Consider the following 13160-nt stretch of genomic DNA (forward strand, 5'->3'; position numbering starts at 1 on the left):
GCTGCTTCTCCTTTAGTAGCAAGTTGGGTCTTATTTATAGCAACCTTCCTTCAGCAGGCAAGACTTTTTACCTTGTACTTTTTTCCCATGCAAACTGCAAGCACTAATTATCTTTAAAAGAACCTGTCATCAACTGAAGTGAATTCAAGTCCTGGCAGAAGCTGAAGGTTTTAAACTTAGATGGACACTTTTCTTGAGACAGAGTTGTCTGATGGCTGGCTGATGGGGTGTAGGGTTTTGTTTTTGTTAGGTTCAAACACCTATACAGAGAAATATTGCAGTACTTGTCAGCAAATGTTTTTCACTGGGTAAATTAATTTAGAATCATCTTTCAGGGCTCTTTCCTCTGGGAGAAAAGCTTAGATGCTGTAAATTCAGGTAACACTATTGAATTTTCATAGGTTGGTGGGTGTAATATATATTAGGGAAGCACTAGATATACACATTCGTTAAAAATACGTGTGTGTGTGTGTATAGATCAAGAAAAGGAAATTTAAGGAATTTTTGCTTGTTTGAAGAACAGAGATAAGATCCTCTGAACTAATCAATGAATGTACTTGTGTGGGGTTACATTGTTTTAGGAACATACACCTAAGTCATTCCCCATTGCTGTGTGCTCTCCTGTTTTATTTGGATGTAATTGAAAATGAGAGGTAAGAAAATGGGTTTCTGGGAAAATGATTTTCACTGTGTTCCTGCATTGTTTTGCAGCAGCAATGTCCTTCACAGATAGTTTGTTGATTGCTTTCAAATCATTGATTTCTTAAAAAAATTCTGGTGGGTTTTTATTTTAGGTAGAGATAACAGATATTGAAAATGAAGAAAAAAGGTATGATCTCTTCGTGGGACTTCTGGAGTCTAGTCGCAGTCCATCTGAGTTTCAGCACTTGGTTTTACTCCTTCAAGCTTGGCCACCGATGGACAGGAGCAACAGGTAAGCATTTCTTCAAATGATCATGTAACAAAGGAGTTCGAAGTCTTGCTTGATAATATCTTGTAGTTTTCAGTCAGTGAATTTAAACATGGCTAAGAGGAGCATGAGCTTTGGAAAGGGTCATACTGGGAAGAAGAAATGGTTTATTTAAAGCAGAATTGAATCAATCAGTTTCTTGTAAAAACTGCATATATGTATATAGTATGTATCATGAAGGAGTCAGAAAACCATTTTATTGCCTGAACTGTTGCACAGGAGGGTTTTCTGTCTACTTAAATTTAACTTATGTATTTTGGTCTTATTTTAGGCTGTATGTACAAAATCCATAAAAAGGAATAGAAAGTTCTGGTTTATCCATTCAAAGTTATACTTTGCAGGAAAAACCTTTGAAAGTTAGTGTTCGGGTGGCTGTGGCAGCCAGTCTGCAGGAGCTCTGTGAGGGTAATGGTACAAGCAATGGTGCTTCTCTTTTCTAGATCCACTACCTATTATTTCTGTCTCTGAATAAAATACCCCAAAGTGAAGTACTAGACACACTAGAGCAGACATATCCTAGCCCAACAATTTAAAATGAAAATAATTATTTAAAACTTTAGCATTGCACCCATCAGAATGGTTATTTACTGAAAGTGTTAATTTGGAACATCTTGACTACCTTATTTTTTACTAATTCTTTCTTTTTGTCTATGACTTTCTGAACACATTTAAAGGTAAAAATTTTGGCTGTTCTGTAACTGATGATCACTTCTAAGACATAAGGAGTCATGTAATCTTATGAGCCAAAAGTCACGTATCTTTCAAGGACAGCAATATTATTAATAAATTTTTGGCTAGTGAGTATAGTGTGCCATGTTTTATCTGACAGCAGTTAGGTTAGAGACATTAAATGATGCTTCCATTGGATTACTGTGGGGTATTGATTCCAACCTGTTTGAACTTAGGGACTGCACTCCCCAAAGTATTTATGTGCATTGATTTGTCAGAACAGTTAAGGCTTATCTTTTTATAAAAAGTAATTATTTTTTGTTTAATTGTAGACAACTGGTCCATTAGAAGGTAATTTGTAAGGCTTATGCACCTTCAAGCCTGCAGTTTGTTTGCAACTTCTAGATGAGCATTAACCTAAAGTCTTTATGACAGTTACATGAGCCAAAAATTCTCTTCAGTGCATTAAGAAGTACAAGGACTGCTGTGTGATCTGTCACAAATTCATATTCCAACTTTCCTTTGTAGTCTTGTTTTAATCGTAATTGAAAATTGGATGCCTCACAGTGCGTGGGAACTGTCAAACTTTGTTTAAGGTAGTGTTTAGATTAGAAAAAAAAAAGCGTTAAACTTATGGAACAAAGGGTCAAGTGAAATATTGCTTCAATTAGCAACATTTTTTTTTTCCTTGTGTTGAACAGAAAGACTAAAGCTTTTGTGAAAGGAGAACGCTGCTTGTATATAGACAGTTCTTGTCTACTGCTCTGTAACAGAGGAAACTAAAAATTATTTAATTTTATCTCCCACTTGGTGTTCTGCTCCTTCAGGCTGACTTCCTAAAGTGAAGAAGAGAAAACAAAATAATGATTAAATGTGATTTGTAGTCACAACTAACAGTGGATTAAACTTCAGAGATGGGATACCTCTTAGTTCCAAGTTCTGTCAAGTCTGAAAATTTGCTCAAGATACTCAGATCACCTGTATCATAACTCATCTACGCTCTAAAGTAGTTAGTATAGCTACTAGGCATTTACACAGTCACAATTTTGACATAAAGAAAGCAAATTGGGTAAGATAAGGGGCAAGAGAACAGGGTAAATTAATTCACAACCTTATATGTGATTCTGTGATTTTCATGTATTTACCAATACTTGAGTACAGAAGGGATCTCAGAGATGTCTACTGCAAACCCCCTGCTCAAAGCAAGGTCAGCTAGAGCAGGCTGCTCAAGGCCATTGCATTGTTGAGTTTTCAATATGCCCAAGATTGGAGACTCCACAGCTACAACAATGATGATGATCACGACCATTTGAGCTTGGCAGTTCAACCAGTTTTTGGTCTGCCTCACTGTCCACTTATCTAGCTTCATCAGTTTGCTAGTGAGGATGTTGTGGGAGATAGTGTCAAAAACTTGCTGAATGAATTCAAGGTACATAATATCAGACATCATTTACCCAAGCCAGTCATTTCATCGTAGAAGGGTATCAGGTTGGTAGGTCATGATTTCCCCTCTTTAAGTTCATGCTGACTATTCTCAGTCTATTTCTTGTCCTTCATTTGCTTAGAAATGCTTCCAAGAGGATTTGCTTCATCTTCCCAGGAACTGAGGTGAGGCTGACCAGCCTGTGTCTTGAGACTTTGTGCTAAGAACAAACCACAACTTTAATTGTATGATTAGATTATTTATTTATTTATTTGTTTAGTAATTTCTGTTATTACTAAAATCCAGTGTCTCTCTTCACTGCTTTGACTTTGGCAGGAGGCTTTTGAAAGCCTTCAGGAGAAAATTGCCCCCTTCTCTTTCACTAGTAACAGCCACCTATACTGGTGGCATGGAGAACCTCTGACTCTTATGATCCCCAAATGTGATCTACAGTGCAGACTCCCAAGTAGTTTTCCAAAGTTTAGTGCTAAATTCATAGTCATTATCTCCAGGGAAATAAAAAGTAATTCAGATTTTCCAGATTTTCTTGAGTTTGGCTGAAACTCTAGACAGACAAAAAATGAAAATAAATGTAATTAGTGGAGCAAGCAATTGTGTTCGTAGCATAGGAAGTGATTTTTGGGTTTGGTTTTTTTTTTTTTTTTTTTTAAAAGGGTGATGGGCACAGGCCATAGTTACCACCATTGTTTCATTCTTCAGTTCTCTCTGCTAGCTTAAAGGGTGGTAAAAATCATCTAGTCTGTTGTCTTCCCTGCCTGAGCATTGTTTTGCTTGGGGAGAATAGAACTGAGGCTGCATCTTGAAAGAAATTACAGAGATTTAGTTCTCCTTCTGCCCCCTTCCCTCCTCCCCCCCCGCCCCCTGCAGGAATGTTGCATTTCTGCTTTTATTTATTTACTTATTTATTCATTTATTTATTTATTTAATGAGTAAGTCAATGACGGTTCAGTTTTCCATTTCCTACTAAGAGTTGTCCTGACCGAAAAATATATTAAAGGGGCACATTTTTCAGTCCCTGGGGTCTTTCTGTGTTTATATTCTCATTGCTTTCCTTTTATTATTACTTTTGTTTCTGTTACTAACAATACTCATTGGGCCTTGAAAGTCCTTTGTAGCTCATTTCTAGTGCTTTCAAAAAGCATACGTGATATTTTAATAGTAGACAGCATGATCATAGTTATGAGTCCTTTTTGTAAATTATCTTTTCCTCTACTTAGTTGTATTGGCTCAGTCAAATATATTTGGAGTTCTGTTTTGGGGGGGTGGTGGGGGTGGGTTCTTTTTTTGTTGTTTTGGTTTTTAACAAGTGTAAAAGACAAACATTTAAGTACTTGTTATAAGGACTTAACCTAAATTTAAATCTAGGTCACATAATTACACATTTTATATAAAACTAAAAAATGTCTATTTCTTATTTTTTCTAGAGAAATAATATATTTGGGGTGCAGAATTGGTTCTCAAACTTGAGTTTTGGCTTTTATTATTAGTGTGCTGTCATTAAAATGAATTTGAAAGAACTCAAAACATCTGTCTTAACAGCTAATAGTGCTCCCAATATGAAGTTCTGTCCTCATTCCACCCTCAATCCCACCACCTCAAGGATGATTGGTTTTAAAAGTCAGGTACAGCTCTCTTTAGTATTCCCTGGCATAAGACAGGTTTAATTTCATAAACTCTTGTCCAGTAGGTATTTAGATTTTTTTTCAGCTGCCTCTTGTTATAGTGTGCTGGGAATAGTTTAAATTTCTTTCTGATTATTTTGAATGTTATTAATTTGAATTATTTTGCTTTGTAAATCCTGGAATTGTCCATGCCAGCTAGGAAGCAGAGATTGTGCTTTAAGTATGAGGCCCAACATCAATCAAAAAAATCTTTGGTACCTTCCAGCTTAATTATCTTAATTACCTTCTCTCCTCTGTCTCCCCCTTGTCATTGACAGTCACTATCATACACCCATCTCTGCATCTTTGGAAGGTGGTCTGCTCAGGGGTCTTCTCCTGTTCTTGCATTGCACGTTCTTTCCTCTTCTGCCTTTGTTGCATACTTCCATGTTAACAGTATTCGGTTATGCTTATCTGCCTAGGGGTTTTTATATATATATATGTTCTTGAAATTGTGTTTCTGAAAAACCTGCCTTGATGGCTGGGTTAGAGTAAGGAGCAGGAACTGTTGTGAGGTTTTCAAATATCTCATTTTAAAGCAAGTTGTATTAAGAAATTCTTGAGCAAAGAGGAAAACTGAGCAGTTAAGCCAATTGTTTAGCCATATGTATTAAGATTTTTGTTTAATCTTTATTTATTTTTTCCTCCTTTGCTTCAGAAAAGGGTCATTGCGAACTGATTGTTTACTGCCAGTGTAACGATATGTGCAGGAACTAGGGAATTTTAGCCTGAGTCATCTGAATACTTAGAATTTTGTTTTTTCAATGTAACAGTAAGTATATAAAGCTAGAAAATACAATTTACATTCTAAAAAGCCTCAGAAGGAAGGAGAAGTAAAAGAACTGCAGTTTGGGGGTGGGGGCAGTTAATAGCCTTTTTTTTTTTTTTTTTTTTTTTTTAAAGAATTTTTGAGACCTCTCTGTTAATGATTAGTCTGTGCTTTTTAATGGGTTTTTTTGAGTTCTTGTATTTTAAAACACTCCAGCTAGTGTAATGCTCATTATTCACCTGCAAATATGATTCTCTTCGTATCATTATATGCCATGTTAACTGTGAGGAAACAGAGAGGTAGCTTGGTTGTTTCAGTCAGCACTCAAAACCATATGCTTTTTAAAATTTTATTTTTACACCTTTGTTATGCATGCATGCTCTTCCATCTCATATTCAGAAGTCATTTGAAATATTTCATAAAGATGTTTCTAAAAAAATTTATTGACAGTACCTGAAGCTCTGCAGTCCTTTGGACCTTGCTGCCTACATTCAAAAGGCATTTTTTATATTTATTTTAAATATTGATAAGGTGTTTTGGAACTCAAAAAAAACAGCTTTTAGGGACTCAATAGCTTAGTTCACCTTTCTTTTTTTAACTTCATCCAAAATTTTTTTTGGTTCTGGGCAAAAAAATAATGCGTTGCTGAGTTTTTGAAATAATTACTTTTTTCATGTTGAGAAATAACTTTTTTTTTTTTTTAACCATAGTTGAACTAAAGTAAAATTCAGGAGAGAAGACTACTGAATTCTACCTGTAGGTATCAGGTTTTTGGTAACTGAATCCTGTTTTTATTTAGAGTTAGCAGATAACAGTTATTTCTTAATAGATCACACAAGTATTTGAAATAATTATAGGGAATTGTGTTGAGAAAAGGTTTCATATGTAAAGTATATATCTGATACTTTACTTAAATAAACCAACTTGCACATGGCAAGCCTTGTGGCCTTGCATTTTTCTGGTTATTTCTAACTTCTGTGTTTTGTAGTGTGATTTCTGTTTTCTTTCTAGTGGGGAATTCTTACAGGTTTTTGTAATGTACTCTAGAGGCAGCAGCTATAAAAATGGAAATTCATTATGACTCTCCATGCCTCTAAGTCAGAGATGGATCACATAGCAGGAGCTATCAATTTAACCAGTGGCAAAGATGGAGTTGCAGGGTTTTTTTCTTCTCCTAACCTTACTGGGGGTTCACAGATTAAGTTCATCATGTTCTGCTTGTTGAATAATCTGGCATCTTTGGGTTTGACCCATCAGGTTGGAAGGAGAGGAGAGGAGCGGAGCAGAGGAGCTCTGCTGTTCCCAGCCAGACTTCTGGCAGCTCCGTGCTCAGTGACTGTGACTGATGGAAAGGCTCAATTAAGTTGTCAAAAGGAATAAAGATAATGACTTCTATTTAGTTAGCATTCAAAGTTACCCACTCCTAGCCTCTCTGTCTGGTTTTAATGTTAGGATATAATGTCAGCTTCATGTTTACATATTTGTTTACAGTTGTACTTTTGAAAGTGGAAGATGAGCAGGAGAGAGCTTTTATATATGAAATAGTAGATACTGGTGGTTGTCCTCTCCAGAGTTGTCAGACCTATTCCTTGGTATATGTCAATCCGACAGACTCTCTTAACGGACTCCATTTATAGTGATATTAATGTGTTGCTTTCAACAGTTGCTTCTAAATAGTATATTTGAAAAGCAGCACTTTGACAGCACTTCACTGCTCCTTCCCTTATGTGCTGGATGAGTATCTTAATTTACACTAAATTGTAAGACTAACCTGCCAGATTTGGTCTTGCTGTGATTCTTTTTTATCTTGTTTTCTTTCAAGCTAAAATGAAAAGTTTCCCATATCTTTGTGATGCCGATTAATGGCCAAAGGTATTGATGGGGTAATTTTTAAACCACCTTTTGTTCCTTCCTAAGTTTATGGACAGATGAACATAGTGGTTGTGTTACTGTGGCTTAATATAATCATGATCTAAGATGTGATTGTGCATGATTTCAGCCAATTGTAGATGGGAATTGAAATGCATTAACTTAAGTCACATTAGGAAAATGGCAGTGTGGATGTGTTCGTGTCATACTTCATGCTGTTATTTAAAAGCTCCGGTCTGCTACCCATTTTTGTCAGTACCTCCAGTCCTAGCAAGTATACCTATCCCTAACAACAGTAGGCAAGCATCTCCATGATCTAGCAAATAGCAGCTGTAGGCCAAGAAATGTTTCAGCAACAAAACTTTATAGTAAACATTGCCTTTATCATCATGAGTGATAAAATTTACTTGTATCTACTGTCTGGCGACTGCTTAAGTCTGACTGTGTAATGGTGACATGGCATGAAGTTCTGTGTGGAATGAAAAGAACATTTTAAATATGTAAAGCAAATATATCTGCATCCATATCTACTAACAGACAAGTACAGATGTGTGTACTTTCACTCTCCTACCCTGTTTGGATGGGCTATACAAAATGTTTATTTTTCTTTGTACTTGTTGGACCTGAAAATTAAAAATATGAATCTTGGAAATATGTTCTCCACTCAGAAGCAAGGGAGAGGTACTTGAGAGACAGGTTCTGTTAGAGTGTGATCAAAGCAAACAAAATTAGGAATGCTGGATTCCTGTCACCCCTCCCTCGATACCATTCTGCTTGGGAAATCAGCTGGTATAAAGCCAGGAGAAGCTGTTCCTATGCTCTTCCAATTTATCAATCTTTATCTGGTGTGTGATTCCTCAGGGATTGTAACAGCATGTCGTAATTCAAAATACTTTAAGCCTCTTTGTTGCATTGAAAGAATGATGGCATCAGGATAGTAACTTATCTCAAAACTTTTTCCTCTCTCTTATGAGATTGTACTTTAATTCACACATGAGAAAAAAAAAAGAAAAAAGAACACCTACAGAAAATGGTGGGGGTGTGTATGTATATTTATATTCTATATACTTCTCTGTTTTTTCTGAGCAGATCATGCACAGATGATAATCCCTGGGTGAGACTGGGGACCATTATGCTACAGAGATGCTCACCTGAGGAAAAGGAGAACACAGGAAATGAAATTTTGAAAATCTGCCGTTCTTTGTATGAGACAAAGCACATGCTCCCTGTTGAGGTAAGCTTTATCTTTTGGTATCATGGATATGAGTCCTGTTTTTGGGTCCCAACTACAAGAAAGATGTTGCCATACTGGATCAAGTCCAGTGGAGAGCTAACAAGGTGATTAGGAGGCTGGAGCACAATAAATGCAGAGAGGCTGAGAGAACTGTGTGCATTCTGTCTTAAGAAAAGGTGGCTGATCATATTGCTGTCTTTAAATATGCAGATGAGGAATGATGTAGGGGAGATGGAGCCAGCCTCTTCTCAGAGATGCTCAGTGATAGGACAGGAGGCAATAAAGACAAGTTACATCATCAAAATACCTCATTACATACAAGGAAAACCATTAAAGTGGTGAAACATTATAACAGGTGGATGCCTAGAAGAGACATGGAGTCTCTGTCCTTGGAGGTATTCAGAACTTGACTGGATCATGTCATGGGCAATTTGATCTTGTTGGACTTGTTTCAGGTGGAGGCTAGTTGGATTAGCTGACCTTTAGAGGTCTGTTCCAGTATAAATTGTTCTTTGATGTATTTGTAGAAGGGCTTTAATAATGTATTGTCATTGAAGTCAGTGTGGCAAAAGCTGTTCATTAAATAATCAGTGATTTTCTCACTAATAAATGCATAAAGATTTAGTGAGGAATCCTTGAAAATGTGTAGGTGATTGAAAAACCTAATATACAAGTAATCGCTTTGTAATAATCATGGTGTTCTGTCTTCCTTAACTATGTATGCATACTTCAATACAAGCATCTCTTAAGTGTAAAATTTTTGAAGCGTTTTGTACATAAACATTGTATATTAATGAAGACAGATTGGAGAAATGCTTAATAAACTTCACACAACTTCAGAGTAATCATGTGCATATTTTTAGTAAGCTGATTAATCCCTTACAATCTTCTTCATGCAATCACAGTCTGTTATGGAAAACAGCTGATCTTAAGACTGGAAGCAGAATAGAAACAACACATTCTGTTTAAGATACAGACAGGTAGGTGTGTGGGTTTTTTAAATAGTCCAACAGACTGATTTGAGTCAAGTTCAAAATCTGTGTAAAATATGATTCCAGAAGGTGTCAGTAAGCTGAAATAATAAATACATTTATTAATTTATTCATCCCACCAAAAATTTTTGGTGGAAGGTAGGTCTCTGTATCCCTGGGACTGGCATAATTATATGTAGCTTTTCTCTATAAGGTGTTGAATGGCCCATCATAGCTTGTAAACTCATGATCTTATTTGTGCATAGGAGTAGTCAAACTCTGTCAAAGTAGAATTTTCTATCTCACCTTGGTGATCCAGAAAGACAAATCCCACTGAGGGTCACTGTCATACAGCAGTTGGTTCACCAAGAGCTCTGTTCAAGAATGGATCATGATTTGCTCACTTCTTTTAATTGACTGAACTTTTTCTTAGACTCCATAACAAGTCCCTATTTGCAAACAGTTTTGGTATTGGTTGGCAGTTTTGGTTGGAGGTGCCTTCCTTTTTTAATGGTACCAGGATGTTGGAGGAGCCCTCCATGTAGGTATGAATGTACAGGTACAGTATGAAGATATTCTGGTCCTCAAGCATAAAATAGCTTTATTGATGTAAAATGCCTTTTTTTTTTCTTATGACTAGAAGGCTGTACAGCAACAGGAGTTGCAGTAAAATGTGTAATTGTACAGTTACCTACAAACACAGGCTGTATTGCTTTAAGTCTCTACTTGGGAAGAGGGGGAATGATGTGGATAAATTTAAGTAACTTATTTGTATGCACAGCTACAGTACTTAAGTGCACAAATTAGAGAGTTGAGATCGCATGGCTGAATAAGATGAAAATCTGATTACTGACAATTAACCTGTTTAGATGACTTTACATTTCAATAAATACACTGATTAAGAAGACAGACCTGGAATGATGGACTTCTAAAAACTGAGAGATCAATTTGTCTCCATGAATAACATTTGCCATTCTGAAGACCAAAGATTGTAATGGAAAAAACATTTAACTTCAAGTCATGATGGTCTGGAAGTTAGAAAAACTGTTTCTTCAGATGTAATGAGAAAGGTTTCTCTCTTCCTTTATTCTATCTCCTGCTGGTCTTTCTGGTTTTTTACAGCCAAGTTCTTTTTTAATGTCATGTGGAGAGTTGCATAGCTTTAATCTTTGTATCTGTGTATGTGTGTTTATTGTTTTTTTTTTTTATTTTTTACATTATTCAGTGGATAGATTTTTCCATTCCTCTTAGTTGAAATAAGCATTGTTTTATTTGCTTGGAAGGCACATGTGTTTGGATTGCCTGACATCTGCACTGCCTGATTAATCTCTTTAGAAAGGGGCAAATCCTTCTCCCCGCAGTAATTGTTAGTGTGACTCCTCTGAATATCTCATGTTTTTCTATCAACCTATGGGTCATGTGTCAGTTAACATAAACACCTAAATGGGAGAATGCATCTAGTCTCTTATCTGTTATCACCCTGCGGTCCTAGTGGCCATAAGATGCTTATCTCCTAGAATAATATAGCAGCCAGTTGGTCTCCTTTTTTCTATTTTTTCTTTTTTTGTAGCTAGCTGTCCCTGGTTTTTTATATATGAGTTTACATTGTATGTTCTTCTTCATTCACAGTTGTCTCTGATCATTTTGTTCAGATAATTTTGAATTTAAATGCTGCCCTTCGGTCTGCTTTCAGCCACAGGCACAATACTGTTTGTACTCATTATCCAGCCCTTCAAGCCATCCATGAAAATACTGAATAATACTGAACCCAAAACAGACTCCTGTGAAATGTGGTTTATATGCCTCACTGATGTCACAGCGAACCATCAGTAGCTGCATAACTAGATAGAAGACAAAAGCGATCTTACAAAAGTTTCAACTACCTCGTGGTAATCCAGATTTTGAATTAGAACTTCCCTTGTCCCTCTCGCAGGTAACATCATACGTTCTCTACGCACAGCCTCTCACTGCAGGCAGGCAGACGCTCAAATGCTTTCGAGTGCTTACTGCAGAAAAGCAAGCCACTTGTGTTGCTCTGAGAAGCACTGTGGGTGGTGGCTTGCTGCTTAGGGTTGGATTTCCAATTCTGTCCAGAGCAGCAGTGCAGTCACTTTGGGCAGAGATACGAGGAGGTATTTGTACTCTTTGGACAGTCTTCAGTGCTCGGCAAGTTGTCAAGTCCCTTCCTGTGGAAAAAGGGGTGGAGGCCACTGCGAGTGTTTGCAAGTCGGACCACACTCTCCTACACCTTACTTCCCTGGTGGAGAGGACAGTGACTGTTTCATGTCACATCTTCAAAGTCTCGCTGAAGTCAAAATATGCCATAGTGATGGCCTTATTCCTAACTATAGAACCTGTTGCAGGGCCCTGTGGGAATGTATTTCCATGCAAATTTTTTTGTTTGGGTTTTCATTTTATGTTTTGATGGTTTTCATGAACTGGGAAAGTCTGATAGGTCTACAATTTTCCCCTTGTGTGCCTGCTTTCTTCCATGCCTGAAAGACAGACTGTATTTCTCTTTTCCAGTCTTTTGTAACCTGTCATGCTCTCAAGGGCGATGCCTCTTAACCTGATTTATTATTTCTTTAGGTGTTTGGGGGTGAATTCTTCAGCCCCAGAAATTTCTTTTTTTATTCTAGTGTGAATTTTCAATGCTGAGCTCTCACCCATTGTTGTTGTCAACTGTTAGCTGTTCATTTGCCTGAGATCTTTTAATAAGAATTAAAGCAAAATAGGTATTTAATACTTTGTTTTTCTTGGTTTTTTGTTACTGTTTTTCCTATCGGTATGTCATTAATCACAATGTAGAGTCATAAGGAAAACAGAGGCAGTGCAGTCATACCTTATAAGAGATATGAAGAAGAGTGGATAGGAAGTACCCTTCTGCATAAACCACTAGTGAGACTGGCATTAAAATAAAACACCCTGTTAGTATAGCTGCATTTTAAGAGGACACTGAAAAATGAGGGGCAAAAGAGAGAACCCGCAAAAATTAGTGCACAGATGAAAATACTTTGAAGTGGAAGACTGAAGGAGTATATTATCTTATCAGAGATCGAGAGGTGATTGATTGTATTCTGCAGATATTTTTAGATGGAACAAAAGCTAATAAAAGTCTCTCTTGATTTACAAAGAAAGGCATAACAAGAACCAATTAAGTTTAATTTATACCATTTCAGATTTTAGCATAAGGAATGATATTTTGACAGTAAGTAAAATTAATTATTGGAATGTATATTTCTCCTTCAAGAGAGATGACGGATTCTCTATACTCAAAACATTTTTGTTGGTAAGACTGGATATGTCTGCTAGACGTGTTATTATCCGGCACAAAATTACTCAAGTCATCTGACTGGTACCTACCTGAAATCTAATGACCTTTGGCTTCAGAATCTGTTACTGTAAGATGAAGTTAATTGGACGGCTAAGCCGTTAAAGAAGTTAATTGGATAGCTAAGCATGTGTTTCCTTATGTGTAGGCCTTTATGCCTCTGTGATGAACAAGGCAGACTGTGTTAGAACATGTCCCATTAGAATGTGTAACCAGTACTAGAGTATAATTGTGAAGCATCT

The 13160-nt window shown here is 36.7% G+C and overlaps 1 protein-coding gene across 1 annotated transcript in view; it reads left to right on the forward strand.

Moving 5' to 3' along the window:
- Nucleotides 1-13160, forward strand: part of NBAS (neuroblastoma amplified sequence) — a 190367-nt gene that overhangs the window by 163676 nt on the left and 13531 nt on the right. Inside the window, exons 49-50 of the mRNA XM_010566655.1 lie at nucleotides 795-934; nucleotides 8472-8616. Of these exons, the coding sequence (XP_010564957.1) occupies nucleotides 795-934; nucleotides 8472-8616 (285 nt within the window). The remainder of the gene's footprint in view (nucleotides 1-794; nucleotides 935-8471; nucleotides 8617-13160) is intronic.

This window comes from Haliaeetus leucocephalus, unplaced genomic scaffold (genome assembly GCF_000737465.1).
Source record: "Haliaeetus leucocephalus isolate CR32 unplaced genomic scaffold, Haliaeetus_leucocephalus-4.0 Scaffold217, whole genome shotgun sequence".
NCBI lineage: Eukaryota > Metazoa > Chordata > Aves > Accipitriformes > Accipitridae > Haliaeetus > Haliaeetus leucocephalus.